The sequence below is a fragment of the Cryphonectria parasitica genome (assembly GCF_011745365.1).
Source record: "Cryphonectria parasitica EP155 unplaced genomic scaffold M406scaffold_4, whole genome shotgun sequence".
Classification (NCBI taxonomy): domain Eukaryota; kingdom Fungi; phylum Ascomycota; class Sordariomycetes; order Diaporthales; family Cryphonectriaceae; genus Cryphonectria; species Cryphonectria parasitica.
Genome location: NW_024468912.1, coordinates 1473425 through 1496529, shown reverse-complemented (window position 1 = coordinate 1496529; position 23105 = coordinate 1473425). Strand labels below are relative to the sequence as shown.

At 53.3% G+C, this 23105-nt stretch overlaps 6 protein-coding genes across 6 annotated transcripts; 4 read left to right on the top strand and 2 right to left on the bottom strand.

The window, feature by feature from the left end:
• Positions 1 to 1101: 1101 nt before the first annotated feature.
• On the top strand, positions 1102 to 2258 carry M406DRAFT_329546 (uncharacterized protein; the record flags this gene model as incomplete). Its single annotated transcript, XM_040920440.1, has 3 exons — positions 1102 to 1146; positions 1238 to 1677; positions 1820 to 2258. 3 exons carry the CDS (start codon positions 1102 to 1104, stop codon positions 2256 to 2258), a joined length of 924 nt encoding a protein of 307 aa, XP_040776618.1.
• A 1627-nt stretch (positions 2259 to 3885) lies between these two features.
• Positions 3886 to 4062, top strand: M406DRAFT_225201 (uncharacterized protein; the record flags this gene model as incomplete). The annotated part of the gene is made up of 1 exon (XM_040915726.1): positions 3886 to 4062. A coding segment is annotated over one exon (177 nt), but the record flags the coding sequence as incomplete, so codon positions are not given.
• A 1218-nt stretch (positions 4063 to 5280) lies between these two features.
• On the bottom strand, positions 5281 to 6674 carry M406DRAFT_339054 (putative acid phosphatase Pho610; the record flags this gene model as incomplete). Its single annotated transcript, XM_040921417.1, has 3 exons — positions 5281 to 6022; positions 6116 to 6426; positions 6531 to 6674. The coding sequence occupies 3 exons, from the start codon at positions 6672 to 6674 to the stop codon at positions 5281 to 5283; spliced, it is 1197 nt and encodes a 398-aa protein (XP_040776616.1).
• Positions 6675 to 7638: 964 nt separating this feature from the next.
• Positions 7639 to 10323, bottom strand: M406DRAFT_255078 (uncharacterized protein; the record flags this gene model as incomplete). The annotated part of the gene is made up of 3 exons (XM_040917011.1): positions 7639 to 7740; positions 7891 to 8064; positions 8155 to 10323. The coding sequence occupies 3 exons, from the start codon at positions 10321 to 10323 to the stop codon at positions 7639 to 7641; spliced, it is 2445 nt and encodes an 814-aa protein (XP_040776615.1).
• A 1615-nt stretch (positions 10324 to 11938) lies between these two features.
• Positions 11939 to 16461, top strand: M406DRAFT_68079 (uncharacterized protein; the record flags this gene model as incomplete). The annotated part of the gene is made up of 6 exons (XM_040925132.1): positions 11939 to 12137; positions 12261 to 12265; positions 12360 to 12453; positions 12722 to 14290; positions 14374 to 16046; positions 16111 to 16461. 6 exons carry the CDS (start codon positions 11939 to 11941, stop codon positions 16459 to 16461), a joined length of 3891 nt encoding a protein of 1296 aa, XP_040776614.1.
• Positions 16462 to 18085: 1624 nt separating this feature from the next.
• Positions 18086 to 20697, top strand: M406DRAFT_339052 (uncharacterized protein; the record flags this gene model as incomplete). Its single annotated transcript, XM_040921416.1, has 9 exons — positions 18086 to 18199; positions 18272 to 18392; positions 18451 to 18491; positions 18560 to 18589; positions 18669 to 18959; positions 19019 to 19397; positions 19474 to 19944; positions 20214 to 20435; positions 20549 to 20697. 9 exons carry the CDS (start codon positions 18086 to 18088, stop codon positions 20695 to 20697), a joined length of 1818 nt encoding a protein of 605 aa, XP_040776613.1.
• Positions 20698 to 23105: the final 2408 nt, after the last annotated feature.

The following is a 23105-nucleotide window of genomic DNA, read 5'->3' as shown; positions in this document are numbered from 1 at the left end:
CACCTGAGAGGCCTCGTTGTCATCCCCGTTACTAATAGCGCATCCATCGTGGCTAGGTCAGCGTGGCAACGACAAGTCCTTCGTGGGTCATCGTACTGAAATCACAGAGGCACTTCACAAGTTCTAGGCTTTGATCGAGGTTGCGATACTTAGGTTTCTTTATGGTACAACTACTAGAGTATGGAATCTGGTTGAACACCATGGTCGAGGATAGATCAAGGACTGGGACTGACAGACTGACCAAACAGTTGAATAGAGATGAGTAATCAAACATTTTTCAAACAACATCTCTGCCCCAAGCTGCCAAACATCGTAATAATGAGCTGCAATCTAGAACGATCGAGACGGGAATCTCAACACCACCATTGGCGGGGTCATCATTGGACTCGCTCGGGACCTCGGGACCTTGTGGCTGATAATTGAATGAGAATTTGACGTCACAAGACCTCACAACGAATCTCGAAGCTCATTCATAAACGTCTGTTTCACGAACAATCTGAAAATGTACTAATACATCGGGCTGTCGGAAGCAAGCGAATATTTGGGCGTCAGCCCTAGAGTTCCACGTGGCCGTCGAGTAAACATCCTTCTACATATTCTGTGTACAGTAGGAGAGGAAATCGTAGGAGAGAAAATTAGTGGGTTAACCGCGGGATTGTTGGTGCTGGATGGATGAAGCTACTGGATCCTCCAGTGGCGCAGTCCCCAACAAACCATGCCAACCTTAATCTAATACTCTAACGCTAGGCCTACTTCTTGAGTTGGCTGACATGAACAGTAGACACCTGTGATAGAACTATGATACATGGTAGTATGAATGCCTGTAAGTGTGGTGGTATCGATGTCAGCCGCTAGCCGCAAAGCGTCAACCAACAACTAGGCACCTATCATGCTAGTTTCGTAGACTCGGCGGCATCAGTAGCATGTTATGTATATAATTATAACCAGGCTTTGGTCCATCAACCTGATAAGTACCTTTGGAGACCCCACCCTCTCCTGGGTTGATCTGGGCTGGATTTACTTTTCGAACCCCTTTCTGTCAAGACCATTCCTTTCACCCCAAGATAGTCACAGCATACTGTGCCTTTTCATCTTACCAAAATGCCTACGGCTACTTCCATTGCAAGCTGGGGCTTGCGCAATCTGGTAAGGAGCTGCACATGTTAAACTGATTAATATCAACTCTGGGGAATACACACGCCCTAGGAGACATCACCCAGACTCACACGACTCGCAGGGCCCCCTCACAACAACCTTTACCCCAGCGCCGTCTTGTACAAGCCATAGTGAAATATGGATCGTTTCCGATTACACATATTCTGATAGTGCCATGTGGGATTATGTTGGCCACATTTGCGGCACGGCGTTCGCATCCGCCGCCGGCTGTGTACCCTCGGGCAGTGCCGTGGATTCCGACTACGCAGCATATACCGCCGCTCCCTCGGCGAGCTCGGCTGAGTACTACTCGCCCGGCCTGGTCTGCCCCTCAGGATGGTCCACCATTGGTCTCGCCACCAAGGTGGACAATGGCTCCGTCGAGACCACAGGGCCTGCGTTTGTCAGTTCGTTCCCTACGAGCGGGCCGCTAGTCGACTTGGATTATCTCGAGAATCCACTTGGTAATGCGATGGTTGAAGCAATGGATGCGGGCGAGACTGCTGTCCTGTGCTGCCCAAGGTGAGCCGTCCCTCCACCCCACCTCTCCCCCTCCTTCCTTTCTTTCCTTCTTCTTCTTCCTTTGGTGGATCTATCTCTTGAGTGCATGATGATGGGCTGACCATGATCTCTCCCCCCCCCCCCCTCTCTCTCTCCCCACCAGTGGCTTTGACGCAAACAAAGCTGGTCTCTACGGCTTCTGCACATCAACCGTGCCCGACTATCCCATCCCAACATCAGTCTGCATAGAGTTCCTGAACAGCAGTGATACAAACACCGTCAACACGACCCTCACGCTCCTAGATCATACTTTCACCGGCTCGGCCGAGCCGATCACGGGGATTTCAGACCTGCTGAGCACCGTTACGGAAACTTTCACCGCCCCAACTGGCACGGAAACCGGCGTCGGCGTTTACAACACGGCTGACATGAGCGCGGTGAACGTAGCCGGTGTAGTCTACCTTATCCACGGTGCCTCTGATACTGCTTCGGCCACGGGCACGGCCAATGTGGCGGCTACGGGGGCTGTGGGCTTGCCTGGCGTTGTTGCGTTATTTACTCTTGTCACCGCCTTTACCTCGGGTTTCCTGCTTATGATATAGTGAGATGATGGCCAAAGGAGACGAGGGGATCGGGTCATGTATTCATGCAGTAAGTCAAAGGGGGGGGTTTTGGGCCGGGGTAGTTTTGGGCCACCCTGGCCACCCTCACCGCCTCTTCAACCCCCTTTAGTTTGATAGCTATTACTCAACCAATTTTGATCCAAACAACTTCATCTTTCCAGCAAACCTTTATCTGACTGTTATGAAGCCCTATTCCGAGTTTGAGCTAGCCCAGGCCGTTGAGGCTGTCAGAAAAGGCAAGTCTCAGCGGCAAGCCTCGAGGGAATGGGGTATTCCAAGGAGTACTCTTCAGGCTCGTCTAGAAGGAGGGGAATCGCATAAAACAGCCCACGAAAACCAGCAAAGGCTCTCTATTGATCAGGAAAGAAGACTGGCCGAATGGATCCTGATTCAAGAAAGCCTAGGCGTTCCACCAAGCCATTCAGAACTCAAATACTTTGCTCAGCAGATCCTCGAGGTCCAGGGAGACCCTCAGGCCCTCGGGGTGCAATGGACTCAGGCTTTTTTGAAGAGAAATCCAGAGATAAAGGTCAGGAAGACTCGCTGCATTGCCTCTGAACGAACGAATGGGGCTACAACAAAGGTAATACAGCTTTGGTTTCGTCTTTTCAATCTTCCTCATATCCAAGCTATTAAGCCAGCTAATAGATGGAATATGGATGAAGCTGGCCTGATGGAGGGCCAAGGAACAAATGGATTAGTCCTCGGAGGCTCCTCTTCGCGTTCAATTCAAAGGAAAGACCCTGGATCAAAAGCCTGAACTTCTTTCCTCGAGTGTATCTCAGCTACAGGTGCCTACCTCTTCCCTCTGGTGATTTTCAAGGGCCAAACGGTACAATAACAGTGGTTTCCTCTTGATTTGGAGCTTTTTGATAGTTGGAAGTTTACAGCTACGCAAAACGGATGGACAAACGATAAAATGGCAGTTGAATGGCTGAAAGAGATCTTCATTCCTCATAGCCAGCCAGCAGACCCCTCAGAAGCCAGGCTGTTAGTCCTGGATGGCCATGGCAGCCATAAAACGGACGAGTTTATGTGGCTTTGCTTCCAAAACAATATCCTGCTTATTTACTTGCCTCCTCATACCTCTCACGTTCTTCAACCCCTCGATCTAGGGGTTTTTTCATCTCTCAAACGGGCATACAGAAAGAAAGTCAGCAATATGGGCCAATGGGGCGATTCAACTATTGCAGGCAAGCGTTTATTCCTCAGCAACTATCGTCTGGCTCGACTGGAAGGCCTTTCAAGCCAGAATATTAGATCTGGATGGAAAGCAACTGGTCTGTGGCCTCTCAGACCCTCAAAAGCCCTCTTGAGCCCTCTTCTCCTCGAGAACAGTCAACCAAGCCGTCAGACCCAGTCCAATTCAGGCTCAGCACAATCAACAGCACCTCGTCTTTCCCCAAAAGCCTCCTCAAGCCAGCCAGTCCTCTTTTCAACTCCTCGAAAGGCTAAACAGCTGTACTATCAGCTGCTAGAGAATCGACAACAACTTCGAACGGAACCAGGCCGCCGTATGCTATTCAAGAAGATAAAAAAGGCTTATGGGGAGAGGGATCTCGAGTTTGCCAAGGCATTGGAGGAAAATAAAGCGTTGAAAAGGCAGATTGAGGCTCTGAGGCCTAGTAAAAGAAGAAAGGTTGATATGGATCCGAATTCGAAGTTTGCAGGGATTGAGGATATACAGAGAGCTCAAAACGCGGCCAATCGCCACGAGGATAGTCTGAATGAAGAGAGCGATGTCGAATTATCTACTGATGAGGAGGATTGCATCGTGGTGGGTGAATAGAATAGATAAACAGTATATATATATATGGGTGTGTGTATTTGACGAGGGTGGCCAGGGTGGCCCAAAACTACCCCGGCCCAAAACCCCCCCCTTTGACTTATACGAAGAAAAAGAAAAGAAAGAATTGTGTGTATGAGCGTATGAATATGAATTGGTGATATCCCTTTGCGATGCAAATCATCCTTGTGTCTGCTTGCATGCTCTGCTGTGTTGAACCTTAATAACTCACATCTTTTCCTGTTATTTGATAGCACTGGATGGTCTGATTGGTGAGAGCATTCCTCTAGAAGCTAACTATACTCACACAGTTTGATCTATATATATCAATAGAGGTCACTTCCTGAGACTATTCACAAGCCTTGGCAATTTTTTCAAGTATACGCTCTGATTTCTTATCAGATATAGCTTACACAGGAAAAAAAAATTAATAATTAAAAAGAAAAAAGAGAGAAAGAGTGCAAAAATCAAATATAGAAGTGAGCTATAAACATTGATTAGCTCTCATTTGTTAAATATATAGTTTTTAAGTTAAAATATTTTAATCAAAAGAGCATACTGCTTCAAGAGAATAAGTAGCGGAGAGAGCAAAATGAAGCATCTTTTCAAGCGGGTGAAGGGGGGGGGGGGGCGGCTGCGAAGCAGGAGCCCTCAGAAAAGAAAGGCTAGAAGAGAAAAGAAAAGAAAAGAGAGAAGGAAAGAGAGAAGGAAAGAGAGAAGGAAAGAGAGAAGGAAAGAGAGAAGGAAAGAGAGAAGGAAAGAGAGGAAAGAGAGTGAAAGATAGGAGGAATAGATAAAGCTATTCAGAGTCTCTGATAGAAACAAATGGCTCCCGCGAACGAAGTAAGCTTGCCTTACGGAGGCTCCACGGTATTTGATGGCACTGGGTGGTCTGATCGGTGAGAGCATCCCTCTGGAAGCTGATTGTAGTCGTACAATTTGATCTATATGTACCTACCTGAAAATCGTTTCCTGAGACCGTTCACAGGCCTCAGCAACTTCTTCGTGTGTATGCTCTGATTCCTTCCAAACGCCAACGTATATATATCCCAAGCGCGAAGTCTCCCGTCTCTCTCTGGCGAGTTTTGTTCACTGAATCACTGAAGTTCTCTCCCATCCTACCATCCAGATGCCGCCGTCTTTCTCTCTTGTGTCCTTTCTTTGCTTTTCACCCCCCATGCAATCTCCGTAATGCAAGACCGCTTGCGTGCCTGACTACACATTCGAAACCTGAGGAACATACTCCGGCAGCCACTGCCCCCCATCAAACGGCTCCCCAATCCCATCATAAGGGCTTAATTCCTCCGCCGCCTTTCGCCAGGCATGCTTGACCTTGTCCACGACCCCCTGGCCACCAGCGCCCACCAGCTTCAGATTCGGTGGGGGGATCGGCACGCGACTGGCTGGGTCGCTGTGCAGGAACCCCGGATATGATACAGAGCTGTTGATTCCGGAGAGGGTATCCGGATCCCCTGGATTCTTGTACCCGGTGGCGTCGGCAACAAACTGCCACACGTTGGCGCCGACGTCGTACCGTCCCAGGTTGGGCAGGCCCCAGTTGTTCTCCACGCTGGCCAGGATGCTGTAGTGCGTGTAGAAGGTGTTGTCCTCGGTGCCGCGTAGGCTGGTCGGCACCGCGCTGCCCAGGAGGAGGCTCGCGATCTTGTTGGGCTGGCTGTAGTCCTCGCTCTCGTCAAAGGTGAGCAGGATCAGGGTGGAGGCGAGGGCGGCCTTGTTCTTGTTATTAGTGTCTGCCAGCAGAGGCGTAAGGAAGTCGTGCACCCAGGAGGTGGCCTGCTCGAGGGTCGTGTTGTGTCCGTCGTGGTTCATGTTGGGAGACATGAACACGAACTGTGGGATCTCGGCGGCGGCGAGGTCGCGTTGGAAGTCGTCAAAGGAGCCGACCGACCATAGGCGGGTGCCATTGTTCGTGATGGAGTCGAAGGAGACGTAGGGACTGTGTTGAGAGTGTTTCCTGTCAGCGCGTCCTTGTCCTCTTGTCCTCTTTTTTCGTCCCTCCTGTCCAATTCCACAGAGTTCTTGTACTCACTTGTGTTTTCGCACATAGTCCCATTTATCACTGCTTGGCCTACTACTCGCAATGCCCATATACCCAGGCCCAGGCAGGTCTTCAAAGTAGCCCCCAAACGAGATCCCCTTGGTATCGAGAAGGTCCACCACCGTAGAGACATTGGACGGGATGTGCACGGGGTCGTCATGGTCGAGACCAAAGTAGTCCCCGCTGATCGAGGCGATGTAGTTGGGCTGCGAGGGATGTGTCTGCGCGTAGTACTTGGTCAGGAGGATCCCCTCGCGCTTGAGGTCGGCAAAGTGGGCGTCTTTGACTGCTTTGGCGAAGTCCTGTTTCCACGACGAGAGAAGGGAGATTAGCAAGTCGTGCTGTGGAAAATGTACAGCTCGCGGAAGCGACAAAGAGAGGAGCAATGGACAGATGCAGAACGTACCTGGTTCTCTAGCCATATGGTAATGAATCTGTCGAAACCCTTCCCGCCCGGAACGATGCTGAACTTCCCGCCCGTGCCCAGCGCCAGCGCCGGCGACAGGAGGGCTGCGACACTTGTCAGAAAACAACAAGACAGAGACCTCATCTTTCTTTTCTTTTCTAGTCGTCGTCGTCGTCGTCGTCGTCGTCATATCATGATTGTTTGTTGCATGGTGTCGCCTCGTTATGATGAGCGACGGGCTACAGTACACGCAGGAGAAGAAGTGCAAGCAATGTGTGTGTTAAGCCGTGCTTCCTTCGAAACGCCCCAGGAAGACTGTTTCATCCTGCGCGCCTCCTCCTCCTCAAAGGGTCCAAGCGTGGTGCCAATTGCCCCCCGCTCAAAGTTAACCCGGCCAACTTGTCCACTTGTTGCAAGTGACCATGATGATTGCGAATCCAAGAAGAAGAAGGAGAAAGGATATGAACCAACAGTGCTGAATCACTCGATTCCCTGCGTGTGAGGCATCATCAATCTACGCTGCTGCTATAGCCCCACAGCGGCGGATTATGCCCGGAAAGCCATTCATGTGCTAGCGGCGTCGTCAGAACAAGCGTTGCAGGGGAACAATAAGCTTTACCTCCAGTGCGACCCGACCGCCGTTGGCCCTAGTGGCCCCCCCCCCTCCCCCACAGTAATACCCCTTGCAGCGGCCCCGTTCGGCCTTAATCCAGTGGGTGGGCAATGGATTCAGGAGGGTGGGTTCCTTGGAACAAAGCCTTGCCTTCGATAAGGCAGGGGCTGCAGGCGGGACTGGCGAACCATTATCAAACTCCCTGGATTCTTGGATCGCGCAAGCCATCAATCAAATATAACTTCGTAATTGTATTTTCACAGAGCCAAGTCGTACATTCTTGACTTTCAATTCTCGCTCATATACACACATAGCTAACAGGGGTAGACAAGAAAGACATCAAATCCAAACAAGTATAGCATCGGTCCGTCCTGAATAAGGTTCCTCGCCAAGCCGATCGAAACATCAAAAACAAGAGAGGAGGGTATCAATGCTGGTAGAGTGTGTGCTTTTTGTTTATTTTCCGTCAAATGGACCCCGTTCCAGGAAATTTGTCTAGTACGCCTCCCAGGCGTCCACAGCCCAAAGATCGTTCAGGTTCATACCGAGCACCTCCATATTGAACTCGGGGTTCAGAGTCGGCTGTGCTGCTTGCAACTGTTGGTGTGAAATGGTCAATATCTCTCTCCATAACTGGCTAGCATGTAGAAGCAAAGGGGAAGGAGAGAAAGATAATAAAGACACAAGACTACTTACAGCAGGATCTGCCGCTGCCAACCACCAAGGCGTGTTCGGCATGCCGTTCACCTCACCGCCTGCGCCTTGCACCGGTACTCCGCCATGATTGGGACCGTGGACGAAAGGCGTAATGCTTTTCGCTCTCTCTAGAAGGCTGGGACCCTCGGGCCGGAGCTGTAGTCCACCTGCCGCGTTCTGCTGCGGGCCATGTTGCTGTGCCACCGCCATCTGCCGGTGTTGTTGCTGCTGCGGGTGCTGCGGTTGCTGCTGCTGGTGGTGCTGCTGCTGCTGCTGCTGCTGTTGTTGTTGCTGCTGCTGGTGGTGGGCTAATACCGGTGGCTCCTGGCCTGCGAGCAGGCGATAATGCAAGTTGATAAACCTCTCGGCGCTCGAGCTCTTGGCAGTTTGCGAGTCCTTGATGCCCAGATGAGTTTCCAGCAGCCCGTAGGCAGCGCACATGATGCTGTAGCCCCAAGGCTCATTGTTTCCACACCGCAGAATGCGGTCCTCCTTCATCTGCAAGCACTTATCTAGCAGCTTGAGCGTGTGCTGGCTGTTAACCATGATCATGTTGGTCGAGCCGCGTGGCTGCAGCATCGTGACGGACGTCAGGTTGAGCGCGAGCGTCAGCGCATCCTCGCGCAGGAAGTTGAGGGTCCGCACACCGCACTCGGTGAGCTTGTCGTGCAGCAGAACCATGTCCCGCGCGGCGTTATAGAACATGACCTCGGAGAACTGGTACTTGGAGTTGACCTTGCGCATGCGTAGGAACGGCTGGTGCAGCGGCATGATGTACTGTCGCAGCTGCACGTGGAGCAGCGTGTACGCCAGGAGTGGTTTTGGCGAGCCGTCCTCCTCCATGCTGGCTGACGTGTCCCAGCAGGGGAGAGCGTCGATCTCCTGTGTGATTTCGTTAGTGTAGCGGATGACCTGCTCGTAGTCTAGATTGTCCGGGGGGCCGGCGAGCAGCCTGCTGAGCTCTAGACGCAGGGGGAGGCTCTGTCTGCAGAGGTGGTGGAACGAGGCTGCCGTGTACTCCGTGATGGGTCTGGAATCTGGCAGTTCCGTCGAGTCCTCATCAAACTCATCATCGTTGATGTTCCTCGGCGGTTTGGCGTCCATGTGGAGAGTGCTGATGATGGTAGGAAGACCATTGTCGAAGGCGGCCTGAAAGTCAAACTCCTGTATCGTCGCCCACAGCCTCCGCCTCATCTCCTGGTTGAAGATGGAGATGTTCCGGCTGGCACCGATCATGACATCGGGGTCGCGGTGCAGACCCAGCGAGATGCCTTCGCGCGTCAGAAGGCCGGCGTGCGTCCAGTATCGCTTCTTCTTGATGTTGTTGACCCGCTTTGCCAGGTAGATCAGGAGGGCGATCTGGTAGTGAATGAGGCGGCGATGCTTGTGGCTCTGGTTGCGGTACCACTCCTCGCACGCGGCTATCCACTCCTCGGCCGTCTTGTGTGCTGAGGAGACCATGCCGTGAAACTTGGGCGGCGAGGATGTGTTGCTGTGCATGCAGCTGGACACGGCCATCATGGAGAGAACCAGGGCGGTCATGGCAGCAGGCCGGACCTCGTTGGGCACCCAAAACTTGTCATACTGTCGCTTAAAGCTCGGGATGTGGACGATGCGGTGCAGCTGCTCAAACTGGTCCAGGTAGACAGACACGAGGATGTCCGTCTCCATCCTGGACGGCAGGAGGGCCTCCAGCTCGTGGTCGGCCATCAAATACTTGGCCTGGAGCTCTGCCTTCCTCCCGGGCTTGTCTTTGGTCCGCGCGGCCACGTGCAGCGGCTTGAGCCACTCCTCTGCCGTCTCCTTCATGAAGGGGGACAGGCCCGTCAGCTGGCTAAAGGCCATGGAGGCGTTGTGTGGTCCAAAGTACCGGGTGCGGAACTCCTTGCCGCGGAAGAAGCGCATTTCGTTGTCCGCGTCATGGCCATACTGCATGAACTCGGGAAGCTTGTTCTCCGGGACCAGCTCTGGATCCGGCCTCTGGACGGCGGCCGGCGAGTCGTGGAGGGTTATGCTGCCATCGCTGCCGACAGACTTGGCCAGCAGGTTCTTGAGCTGCGTCACCTCCATCTCCAGCCTCCGGAGGCGGTCAAAGTCTCGGACGCCATCCTTCCGGACCAGGCTGTCGTTGGATAGGGAGAGACGGCCATCGTACTGGGACAGCGGGATGCCCGCTGGCTTCGGCGGCGGTGCCAGGCCCGGCCTGGACTCATAGGTACAGCGGTCAGGCGTGCCGGACTTGAGACACCTCTCACAAGGGTAGCCTCGGTCGCACGACAACTTCCTCCGTCGACACTCGAGACAGGAGAGGCGCACCCGCTGCCTCTTCCGAGGCGGTTGGCCGGGCTCAGCGTTCTTGTCGTCAGGGTCGTCCTCGTCCCCGTCCCCGCCGAGGGAGTGAGGATCGGTGGTGGGTGAGGAGTTGTCGTCCGCGTGAGGGGTCTCGGAGACGGTCCTGATGGATCCGGAGATGCTGGGACTCATGGCTGGCGGTTGTCGATATGCTGCCATGTGGTCGGCGGTCGGTTGTACAAGCTGGAGATGGTCGGTCGAGTCGGCCAACCGAGAGGGCGTCACGCCGGAACCGAGATCGTAAGTACGAGGAAGGTGTAGAGAACCAGAGCCACCAGAAGCAAATGAGTCGCACGGTGCTGCTCGGCACGAGATTGCCGCTGTGAGACAGTGTGTCAAGCCACGACTGCGGATCCGCCACACTGGCTGGCTTGGGCCCGGGCTCACCTGTGTGGTCAGCTCTGTGCCGTCCGAGATGTAGGAAGGATGGCGAGGTGGTCTGATGAGAGAATCAGCTGTTTTTTGGGGATCCCAGAGCTGTTGTTCTGTTGGGCATTGATCTCAAGAGAGCAGAGAGGGGAACTCAGGAAATTCCTTTCAGCAGAGCCTGAAGGGGTGTGTGCTCGGTCGCACAACGATGAGTCGCGGGCACGCTCGCCTCCTATCCTAAATCGTCGTAGGACCAGCGAGGGCGAGTGAGACGGTGGCCCCCCTGACAACCCTGCTCGGAGCGACTCGGCCCTGCGAGCTGCATATTTCTTGTATCAACCTTACGTACCTGCCCCTCCCCGCCCGACGATCCCGAGCATGCCTGCAAGTCCGTACTTGAGGCGCTGAGGAATCCTTCTCTTTATCCTCTTTTTTCCCTTCCTCCAATACACACATACATACACATTCTCTCACACATACGGGTCACTTCCAGTTGCCTCTTGCGTTGAATAGCCTTTGGATCTGGAGGGCAGAATGATTCATCTACCATGATCATGCTTCGTATACACAAAACAGGTACGGAGTCAGCCTGCCTGCCCTCATTTCCTTGCTCAGCGCCAAGAGGCCGGTTGCCAAGGCTCGGCTACATTCTCGGTCGCCGAGCACAGTCAATGCGTGCCTGAGCCTTGATTGGCTGTATTTGGCCCCAGGGCGCTCTTTTTTGAGAACAAGAAGAGATGAAAAAGAATCTCCCAGGACTCCTTGCGGCTTAGATGGCGGTGTTGCATTCCTGAAATGCGTTCAGCCGCCATGCGGCCATGACGCGGCCACCTTTGTGCTCGTCACAGAAATACTTTGGTACCAGAGTAGCAGCAAGTGTTTAGTTTGTAGGTCGATCAATGCGCCCGTGCTCATTACTACCGAACGATCAGCGATAAGGGGACCGCTATCGACGTCGTCGTGATTCTAGCTCAGGATTGGATGACAGCAGCCTGGCTGTGCCCTCAAATAACGGTCATTAATGAGAAAGACGCCCGTCGTCTCAAGCTGTAGTCGGACGCCAAGCTCATCAGACGGACGACCTGAAGTAGGACGCGAGGACAACGACTCATGCTTGGTCGTATTGCGGTGGTCCTGCGGTGGTCCTGCGGCAGTAGCCGTAACCGTAACCTTAGTCGTTGGCCATGTGCATTTGTCATCGTCGCGACACCGGGGGTTGTGTGGGCCCTCTCATGTTGAGATATGCCGAAATGGTCCACCCAGCCTGGCGTCGGCCAATTTATGACGCTGTTGGGTACGCGAGACGAGAATATCCAGAACAGCCTGACGATCGATGCGACCATTGGATCATGAGGTCATCGCACTGCGACATGGCCCAATGTCGTCGATGTTGGCCTGTGAAGCACGGTGTATCAAAGAGGCTTGGTGTGCATCGGAAATCAATGCCAGACGAATGAAGTGCGCCTGCAGGAAGGTCTTCATAGGTCTCAAGTGTGACCCCAGGCTCGAGGTTGTTCCGCAGCAGCAGCAGCAGCAGCAGCAGCAGCAGCAGCAGAGGATGCAGTGGTTGCACTGTGGTATGTCCAGCAAGTGCAAGGACACCTCGACGTTTGAGGAGCTATCTCTCATTTGGGTGGAGGGAAGGGAGACGGAGAGTGTGGTCTTGTAGCACATGGAGATAGTAAGTACTGTGCATACAGGCGTGGTCAGTCATGTCAAGTCGATGTTGGGCGAGAGGACTCTTGCCACGTTCCCCATTTGAGGGAAGCAGTGGTGAGATGATACTACACTCAAGGTAGGCACGACCGTGGCCTGGTCGTCCCTTCCGTGGAAGAGGAGGGGCTTTCAACAAGAAGCTGCCTGCCTTCATTCAGCACGTCATGTCAAGTTGTGGTTTGTTTACTTCGTGCCTTCCTTCAAGATGCGCACAACAAATCTTCCCAGGCCAGATGTGCGGCCTGGCTTGTTTCTGCACTCGAATGATGATCATCTCTCACACTTCGTCCATCACCAAGTCTCTCTGTTCCTCGCGCGCACGCTCTCGCTCTCTCGTAACCTCCATCCCCCTTGCCTCCGCATCATCCTCCTCCTCCTCCTCCTCCTCCTCCCCATCGCTACCTCGATTGCGCTGGTGTCGATGCCTTCAGCACATCAGCTCTAGTCTGTCAGACATACACCCGTCTCGCTTTGATTTCAGCAATCATGGCTAGACTATGTTGCTGCGGTCTGCGGCACCAAAAGAAGAGACTCGATGGCGAGAAGATGCCTAGCCAAGATCCAGATGGCTCATCCACTCATTCTTCTACAGCCTGCCTGGACCCTCCTGATACCAATGCCCTGGCTCTCTCACCCCAATCCACAGCAGCCGAATCCTCTTTGACCGATCCCCTTCCTGGAGCTGCAGCAGATGCCCTCGTCCAGTCGGGCGAGCTCGTTATGGAGGACTCGGAAGACGACGATGGCGATGATGGCCTGGCGCAGGGCATCAGAAGCAGGGGCACCAGCACGGTACAGGTGGTCAAGGCTCGTCTCTGCCGCCATCTCTCCCAGGACTCCCTGTCACGCCGCGTCGAAACCATAGAGCAGATAGCACATCGCGCCAAGGTGAAGCGGCTCATGCGCAAGCGGATCCAGGAGGAGCTCCAGGACGAGACCGATGACGCTGTCAGTGAACCATCTACGTCTTCTTCCGGTCTCGTCTCGGCATCTGCAACCATTAGCGTCAACGGGCCCAGGGATACCATCGAGTTCATGGTACAGGAGGACTCGAACAGAGAACCCCTCATATCCTCGCGATCTAAAGTTCTGTCATTAGACAAGGAGACCCGCCAACCAAATGGCTGCTCTCTTTGTTCGCAAGATCCGGCGGGCACTGAGTCTACCTTCACGCAGGCCGACTGCCACAAACACTCCAAACACTGCAGCTCCGGGCCGGACAGTCCAGCTTCTCCAGAACCTGGCCCAGGCCGGGTTCCCAGCTTCCGAGATACCTCGTCCTTTGCCTCTTGGAGGCTGTCCCTCAGTGCGGCCAAGCTGGCTGAACTGCTCACGCCCGACAAAACCTTATCGCCATCCGGCCCAGTAGCTGGGAGCTTCTGCTCCGACGGCCTTTCCGTCACCGACAACCAAGGGCAGGCATCCGTTAGGCGCCCCAGGAGCAACTCATCATCACTTGTGGTGCAGGGCCCAAGACTTATGAGCAAGCTCAATGCAAGCCAGGTGTCTCTGACTTCCAGCTATCGCATGCGCATTCCGCCCTCCCAGTCTCTAGTCCGAGAGGAGTCGCCTGTTGGATTATGGCTCCGAACACAGAGCCAACAGTTTCGCCGCCCTCAGAGGAGGGATTCCGGAGCCGTCGTCATTGCAGATAATGACAGCCATGACCCAGATGACCCATATCGTCATGAAACTACGGTGTCTAGACTCTCAGAACACATTGACCACGTACGTGAGGATCATCAACTGCAAGTACCGGAGGGAGCTGCACGCTGCCCTCACGTCCTAGCTGGAGACGGATATAATGTACGTCCCAGCGCCTGGCAAATGGCTGTGCGTGATGGCAGCGACAAACTTACCCGGACGACCCCACCGAGCGACACGCAGCCTATCGTCCACTCCCTTGCAGGAAACCTTGGTGGTGCTTCTCGACCAGCAAAGCTAGACGATGCTCCTATCGTTTCGAATGTCGTCAAGAAAGGTGTTGGTAGTTTGAAACTCCCCTCCTTCAGATGTAGGTGCTCTCCGGTGATTCGTTGTATTTTTCTTCCTGTTAATGAGAGGTATTTGACGGTTTTTCTCTCTCTGGAACTTTAGGGCCTTTTCTCCCCAACAAAGGTGCAGTCGGTGTTCGGCCATGCCCAGCACCAAACTCGTGCCTTGACAACTCGATTCTGGGTCCTGCCAACTCAAGTTCTCGAGAAATGGAGGTGGAGTCTGGATTGAATACTTCTAGTCCCCGCCGAGAGCTTCTCTGCCGTCAAGAGCTCGCGAGGAGCCCTGAGGAACGGCCATGCGGCGGTTCGCACCTTTTTGAAGCTCCTGCACCACCGCTGCCTGTGTGGAGCAGAGATAAGGAGACCCATCTTGCGAAGCTGGAATTTCCATTGTTTCACCTATTCCCGAGTTCTGCTTACGGTATACCAACGATTTCACACCACTTCGATGGCAGCGGCTCCGACATCCGGCAGAAGGACACCATAGGTCGTTCCGACCACGGCCATCTCAAGGTCCCATTGAACGATAATCGGGCCAACGAGACGAGATCCAGCACCTCAGAAGCAAGATCTACGGCTAAGGATGGTGACATCTCTCGGCCTCGTGGTTTCTCTTCGTCCAAGGATGGCGATGAGACAGCCGAGCTGTGGAGACGGGCGCTCAGAGCTGAGTCACTGCCGAGATCCCAAAGGCGCAGCACGTCGTCACACGCACCCGCCACCGAGCTACGAGGGCTAGGTCACGATGGTGATCTACTTCAAGGCCCTCGACCATCGGTGGAAGGGAGACGCAGTGGGCCCAAAATGCATGTTCAATCTCTGATTTGCAGTAAAACATCGACGCAAGAGGACACGGAAGTGGTACGACAAACACCACTGGGAGCATACACGTCTCCGAGAGATCTGGCTTCACTGCTTGACAACCAAAAGCGAGCATCCAAAGCTATTTCTCGTCGTCCTCTGCCATCTCCGCCACAGGCCATCAGCACAACATCCCAGTTGCCGCCAGCCTCCTGGGCCAGATTTCCCTCGCATAACCGCGACGAGCGTAATGCTGTTGCTAATGAGGCAGATGATGTCAAGCCAAAGGATTTCGCTATTGCGAGCATATCAGCTACTGGACAAGTCACCTGGACTACGGACAAGGAGGACATCACACCGAAACAGAAAAGTGCTGTTCGGTCCTTCTCAGACAAGTTCACTCAGCCGTTCAGATCTCAGCTCAGTCGTTTTACGCCGGGACGTTCAACTACCTCATCCAGGGACAGATCCATGCGAGGGGAGAGGCGAAGCAGCATCCAGGCGTCTGGCGATCTAGAATATCCTGAGCTTGAGCTCCTTCCCACCACTGGTGGGTACAACGACCTTCGCGCGCTTGAGAGAGAGATCAATGAGATGAAGGGGCTTACTGCTTCGAGAAAGCCAATGACCTCGACCCAAGCTGACCATCTCACCAAGCCTAGCCTGGCTGAGGGGATGACCGGGGTCTTCGCACGGGACGGGAGCCTTGATTTCGGACCATTGAGGTTGACTGACATGGGTGGCTTTGGAGAAGGGCAGACGAGCTGCACGCTCATGCATTTGCCTGTGACCCCGGCATCGAAGGTTGGTCATCTGGACCTGACTCTTGCCAAGAATTCCAGTGACTCATCTGGACGGAGATATGCAACACCTCTCACCCACATCTCTTCTTGCCCAAATGGCCTTTCTCATTCCACTCCGCCTGACACCGCCTTGCATCTACCGCTCACGGGGCTTCCGCCAAATCTCGCGGTAAGTAGTACATCTGGGATGAGGCGCATGAGCCTGAACAATCCAGTCAGACCATGCAACCTAGGAAAGTCCGTTCCCCGCTCAAGAACATGGAATGGTCGAAGCAATACGAGAAGTCTATCAGATCCAGAGGCGGTCGTCCTTGCATGAACCTGGACATGAGGCTTATGTCTGGCTCACGCGCACAGTCATAGCAACCGACGTCACATGTCTACAATCAGCATTTCTCGGTGTCGAGGCTTTATGCAAGGTCATAATGAGCAACGTCTATACTATTGGCGCGGCGCGAACACACAGTAGCACAAAATTATGCTCACTATCAGGACTGGGGATACGAAATGAGGAGCCTCTGGGTGGCTGCAGCATATCTACTGCTCGTCTGGAAGATTTCGGACTTGACAAGACAAGACGTTGACGTTTCTTAGTAATATGGAAAGATTATGCACGGTCTGACTGATGATAAAGTCTTTTCACTGGCGATCACACAGATAGGGAAGCACTTCACCGCGATTCTGGGATCACCCTCGGTTTGTTAATGCTTAATTCCTCGTTTCCTCGGTTAGCTTATGCTGCTTCTCCGAGCGATTGTGAGTCGGGTCTGAGAGCCCTCACAAAGAAAGGCTTGCCACAGGCTCAAGTAATCAATTCAAGAACTCCTGTGCTTACTGTGTGCAATCAATTGAGGGTGTCAGCACTATCTTTCTGAGCAAAATCAGCTGATTAGTGTGTATCACAAGCCTCATTGGATGCTGTTCGTTGACTTATGGCACATCTGATCAACAGCGCGATCCAAGATATGCCCATATGCTTTGGTTCATCCGATGTTAAAGTACGGTCTCAATCCGACCCTCCCCCCCCCCCCCCCAAAACACACACACACTTTGACAGCCAGGACTTACGTCGAGCATTCGATTGGGTCTCAGCATAGTGCATGCAAGCCACCTGCATGTCTTAGCTTCACGTGCAAGGAAGAGAGGTGGCTAAACAGCCTTAGGGCTGAGATTCAAGGGTGAGAGTCAACGTGACACAATGAGTGCGAACGAATCGAGCACTTCAGACTTTGCCATACCATCCCTACCTGGGCGCCACACCAAGGTGTACCAGGGTGTCGGGTTTCAGCCGCATTGGCTGTGTGCTGCTGCTGACCATTTAATTCGCACGCGGTGAGGGCGTAAGGAGGGTTTCGCTTTCCTATGCTGTTGCAGTCTACGTGTGGGGTGGCTGTGCGTCGTTGGTCAGATCATTACCAGGTGGAATGTCCGCTCGTTCCGAAGTTCCCGAGAATCTCACGGGAGAACCGTGGCGTCCAGAGCCGTGAGGGCCGGTGAGGTTAGAGGCTTCAAAAGTCTTTGCCCACTTGCTCTTTTACAACACCCGAGACCCCCGCCAACACGTTCGCCACTAGCCTCAGCCTCACGAGAACTCCAGCCATTGGCTGCTTGATTTTAACCCGGACTTATACCTGGTTTTGTTTTTTTTTTTGCACTTTTACTGGACTCGACATCCAGCCGGACTTCGTCGACGAGGGAACAACGGGCGTAGGAGGAGAAGGAAGAGGGAAGGGGGTGGGGGGGTACAGGACTCTGGGGGCGAAATAGTACTCTGGCCAATGTAGTGTCTCGTATGAAATTCCGCTTCTCTCTTGTCCTCTCTCTAGTTCTAGTGAGTATAAGCTCTGAGGTAAGATCCGATAGTCCTTACATCCAACACTTGGCGATGACGGAGTCCAAGCCGCAGATGGATGCCTGTACAGAGCACCTCGTGGCGGTGACCATTGAGAGGATGTCCATGGATGATTGGAAAGAGAGCTGAAAATTGCAATTGAGTGTGTGTGTGTGTGTGTGTGAAAGAGAGAGAGAGAGAGAGAGAGAGAGAGATAGATTGAGTGAGAGGATAGAAGGGGAACGGGTCAGGCCCTCGTCTGCATCTTCTCTTGTCTTTTCTTTTCTTGTTTTCTTTTCTTTTCCCTCGTCAACTTGATGCTACCCAGTGATCATTTCTGACGAGCTGTGCACTTCGCTCTTGTGCTACCCGTCAACATGGGCTTTTTTCAGTCATGTATTGATGCGCTTTTGCAGCTCGCTGCACTGACCCCCTTTACTCCCTATGACGACTATTCTCAGAAGCCTCTCTTTGGAAGCTCGCATGACGCCGTGCAGAGCCCTTTGTCGGCGTCTCCTGACACTATCACCATCGAGCCGGAGCACGCCTCGCCGGGATTCCAGTGTGTCTATCCAGCTAGGTGGACGTCCTGCAACACGCCGACATCTAGAGACTGCTGGCTGCAAGATACCGAGTCTGCGGACGAGTTCGGGGCCTATTCTCAGATTGATATTCACACGGATTGTTAGTCACATGTAGTGGCCCAATATGTTGGGCAGGACGATGCTTACCTTCTGTATAGATGAGAATGAAGAGGCTACGCCTCGTGGTATTACTCGAGAAGTAAGTTCCCTTCCTGCATGGCAGCCTGTTAGAATCCTTAATTGGCATGGAGACTGACAGCTTGGTAGTACTGGCTTGAAGTAGACGGAGACTTCCTGGTAAGATTAACAAGACCTATATCAAAGCACCCTCTTTTGCAATAAAAAAGAATCTGCTCTAACCTAGTGTTTGTCGCAGCTCACGGCCGATGGCTTCCCCAAGACAAGCGGAAAAGTCTTCAACAAGCAGTATCCCGGACCGCTCATTGAGGCATGCTGGGGCGATGAGCTTGTGATCCACGTGAAAAATAATTATACAGCAAATGGGACGGCTATTCACTGGCACGGCATTCGCCAGCTGAACACTATGCAGATGGATGGTGTCAACGGCGTCACGCAATGCCCTATTGCCTATGAGGACTCTTTTACTTACAAGTTCAGGGCTTTGCAGTACGGCCACACTTGGTATCACTCGCACTACTCACTTCAGGTAAGCTTAACATTCCATTTCAAAAGAAATGGAATCATTTTTGCTCACACGCCCAACAGTATCCTGACGGCCTGGCTGGTCCACTGGTCATCCATGGTCCGTCAAGCACGAACTGGGATATTGATCTCGGTCCTATCTTGATCCAAGATTATGTCCACGACTCTGCGTTTGTGCGTTACCAGGCGGAGATCACTCCAGGGAGCATTGCCTATGCTGATAGCATCGTGGTCAACGGGACGGGCCATGATCCAGCGACCGGCACTGGAGCGTATTTCAATACCACCTTCACTAAAGGGAAGAAGCACGTCTTGAGATTGATCAACGGATCTTCAGGAACGCATTACATCTTCTCCATTGACGGCCACAACTTCACAGTCATAGAAACGGATCTGGTTCCTATTGAACCTTATACCACAACGAGTCTGAGTATCGGGATCGGTAGGCAATCCATCGCTGGCTCTTTCACTGCGAGTTTGCCAGCACACATTTGCTGACATGATTTGAATTCGTTCAGGCCAACGCTACATGATCGTGGTCGAGGCTGATCAGGAGCCCGGCGATTATTGGATGCGCACCCACCCGGCCACAGGCTGCAACACCTTCACACCGACCCTGCCCTGCGGCGGGCGCTTCAGCGCAACGTGTGAGCCCTTCAACGTGACGACGGGCATCATCCGCTACGACGCGTCTAGCACGGCCGAGCCTACCAGCCAGCCGTGGCCGTACAGCACCCTCTGCCTGGACGAGCCGTACAGCAGCCTGAAGCCCGTGGTGCCGTGGGTCATCGATCACCACCCGGCCAACGAGATCACCGACAACAGGTTCGCGGCTGTGCACCAGACGGTCAACAGCTCTGCGGCCACCGGCGGATATGCCCACTGGGAGCTGACGCCCGACTTTCTGTGGCTGGACTTTGGGAACCCGACCATCTTGAACTTTGACAACAAGAGTTATGACCAGGACTCGAACTTTCACATTGTTGATGGTGCGTGAATAACCGTCCCCGAGGGGAAAAGAATGCAGTTGATTATATCAATTCTGGGAAGGTGGGCGGTCACTAACACAGCTTGATTCATGCAGAGAACTTTGATGCCGGTTATGTCTTCATGATCCTCGAGGCATCGGCAAATACGAGTCTTCCCCTGCCGGACGGTACCACAGCCCTGGCTGGTAAGTGCGATCTCTTCAGGAATAGTCACAATCTTTTTTGTTCATCTTATTCTCCGTTCAATAGCTGACCGCTCTCATCTCAAGTAACCCACCCTCTACACTGGCACGGCATGGACGTCGTCGTGCTCGCCCAGAACACCACCACCTTCGATCCCGTCTCAAGTTACGAGACGTTCAACTTCGTGAACCCTCCGAGGCGCGATGTTGTTCTCCTGCCTGCTGGCGGCTATATCGCCATCGCCTTCAAGCCGGACAACCCTGGAGCTTGGTTGCTGCACTGTCACATCGCTTGGCACGCTTCGGCTGGTGAGTTACATGTTTCTCTCGCGACATTGCGTTTTTGGTGCATGTTTTTTTGTGAAGTATTCTATGAGAGTGACATATTACTGACATATTTCGTTGTTCTTCCCATAAATCAGGTCTCGGCTTGCAGATTCTGGAGCGCCAGCACGATATCGTCCGGAGCCTCGGCGGACCTGAGGCTCTTGCAGAGACGGAGCGAGTGTGTCAGAACTGGCGGCAGTATAACAGTGCTCATCCCGTCGATCAAGATGATTCGGGGATTTGAGGCATGTGTGTCTTGGCGTCGAGCCAACCCCTGAAGCGTTTTCATTTCGATCTTTTGAGCGGTGCTTCATGCACGAGTTTATATACTTCTGTACAACAGCTTCACAACGACAGAATTGTTTGATTATTTCCATTCATCAGCAGTATCTGAAGTGCAGGTAGTTTATTTTCTTGAGAAATGGGTTTTCAATTCACCACATTTTGATTATGATTATCGTTTCATTTTATGTACTGACCTGCACATGTCTTTTAAAAAACGACTGATAATCAGCGCTTACCTGCAGCCATTGGGACGAGGCTGTGAACAGGGTTATAGCCTTCCTCCGGGGTGTGGGGGTGGGCTAGGCTAAGAGTAGACTGACCTACAGTCCAGGACACATGATGATACTGCAGCGATAGGAGACCGCGGTAATGGAAAGGCCGCTTCTGGATCATGAACAGATAGACGCAGCTGGAACAGTGCTTCATATGGACCAGATACAAAATTCAGTGTATTGTGAAGAGTTGAGCTTACGAGATGAGTCACTAGGTATTTTTCGTCTGATCGGGTTGATATAATTGATGATGGGTTGTCAGAGCCCGAGGTTGAAGAAACGCAGTGCATTCCAGATGACGTTACCGTTTGGGTGTTGTTTCCTAAAGAAGAATAGTCAGTTCGAGACATTTCCGGTAAATCTTTCCTCCTGCGCCCCTCGCCCTGGTGACTTATTTTTTTCTTTTTTGCCCCTGGCTTTTTTGCCATCGGTACTGCCCGTACAATTGGTACACAGAACTATTACCATAATGCGCAGGAGCTCTGAAGATCTAGAGATGCAGGTGGTTGCAGTGACGTGTCATATGGGGGGGGAAGAAAGCGTGCATTAATGAATAAAATTAATCTCAGGCACAAGAGACAGAACTCCACAATGCATTTGTTACATTAGGTAAGTCAGTACTTTAGAAAGTAGGGAAGCAGAGACACGAGTCAGATGGGGATTAAAGTGTGTGCATATTTCCCTCCCCCTTCCTTTTCTCCCTCTCCAGGTGGAATGTGGCAGGCGTGGTCGTAGCACCATAGACTATGTGGTGGTGGGCAAGCGCAAATATTTTAGTGCGGAAGGGGTTGCAGCACGAGTGACAAACAAATCAGGTGGGAGGGTGCCTTAAGGGGAGGTACCTCCTGCTAAGAGCCCTGGAGTCTCCCCAGCTGACCAAGGACATGCTGTGTTCAGGCCAACACTATCAGCCCATCTCCCACACGCAATCGACCCATCTGTGAGATCCCACCTGCAGTGTCCAAGGCTGCCTTATCTAATCTGGGCTAGCTAGAACCAGCACCGCTCTCCACCACCCGCACCTTACGCCCTTGGGACTTGGGGCGGACTCGGGATCGAAACGGCCATTTGCACCCATTCTGCCTGCTGCCGCTGTGCACTTTAGACTTCGACTTGAGCTATGAACCTTTCACCCACAAGACCACAGACAGCCCTTATTCGAGGTCACCTCTTGTCAAACCACACACAACCACTCTACCTGCAGTGGCGACCTGACCTTATTGACCATTGGTTTCCGTGTAAGCAGCCCTGGACGCCTTGGCTCGACCAGGTTTAACGGCTCAACTTGCGTTTGCCAATTGATCGACAGGCCACCACCCACAACGATCCCTTCAATCCTGCTGCGCAAGGAGAGCAAGACAACTCGAGCAGGCGCAGACGACAGAGGAAGGAGAGCGACAGCAGAGGCGGATCGCAGGTCAGGTCTGGTCAGGTCAGGGTGACTTGCGCCACTTGACTGGTGCCGTTCGCATGTAGGCCGCCGTCAACCGCCATGTCAACGGACCCGACCGGCGCTGCGGCGCCGGGCCAATCTCACGGTCGTGAGCACGACCATGACCAACTTCAACCTCACAATGAAGGCGGCTCTGTCGTTTCCTCCTCTATTGCCGTCGCCCACTCCCCAGAAGCCCACCTAGGCGCCGACCTCGACCGCAAACCCAACGAGACTACCACGAACTCCTCCTCCCTATCCTCCAAGCCCACCGGTTTACATTCGCCACCCGATTCGAACAATGTCGACTGCAGTACCGATTCAGAGCTGAGCGATTTCGACGAGGCAATTGCCAATGCCGACGACATCAGGCTCGACTCGCCCGCCCCGCCTACTGTGTCGGCAGCAGCCTCCGATCCAGACCCCACCCGGGGCCCTGCCCCCGGCGGCGACAACGTTGGTGACGAGGCTGCACCAGAGCAGCCAGAGCAGGCCCCGACCCCCGATCAAGATGATGATATCGGCGAGGTGTTTCCAGACCATTGGTCTGGCACCGTCCCGGTCTTCAGGCCCACCATGGAACAGTTCAAGGATTTCAAGAAATTTGTACGTTTGCGCCGAGGCGGGCATGTGCGCCTAGAATGCGTCAAGCCGCTCACTAAC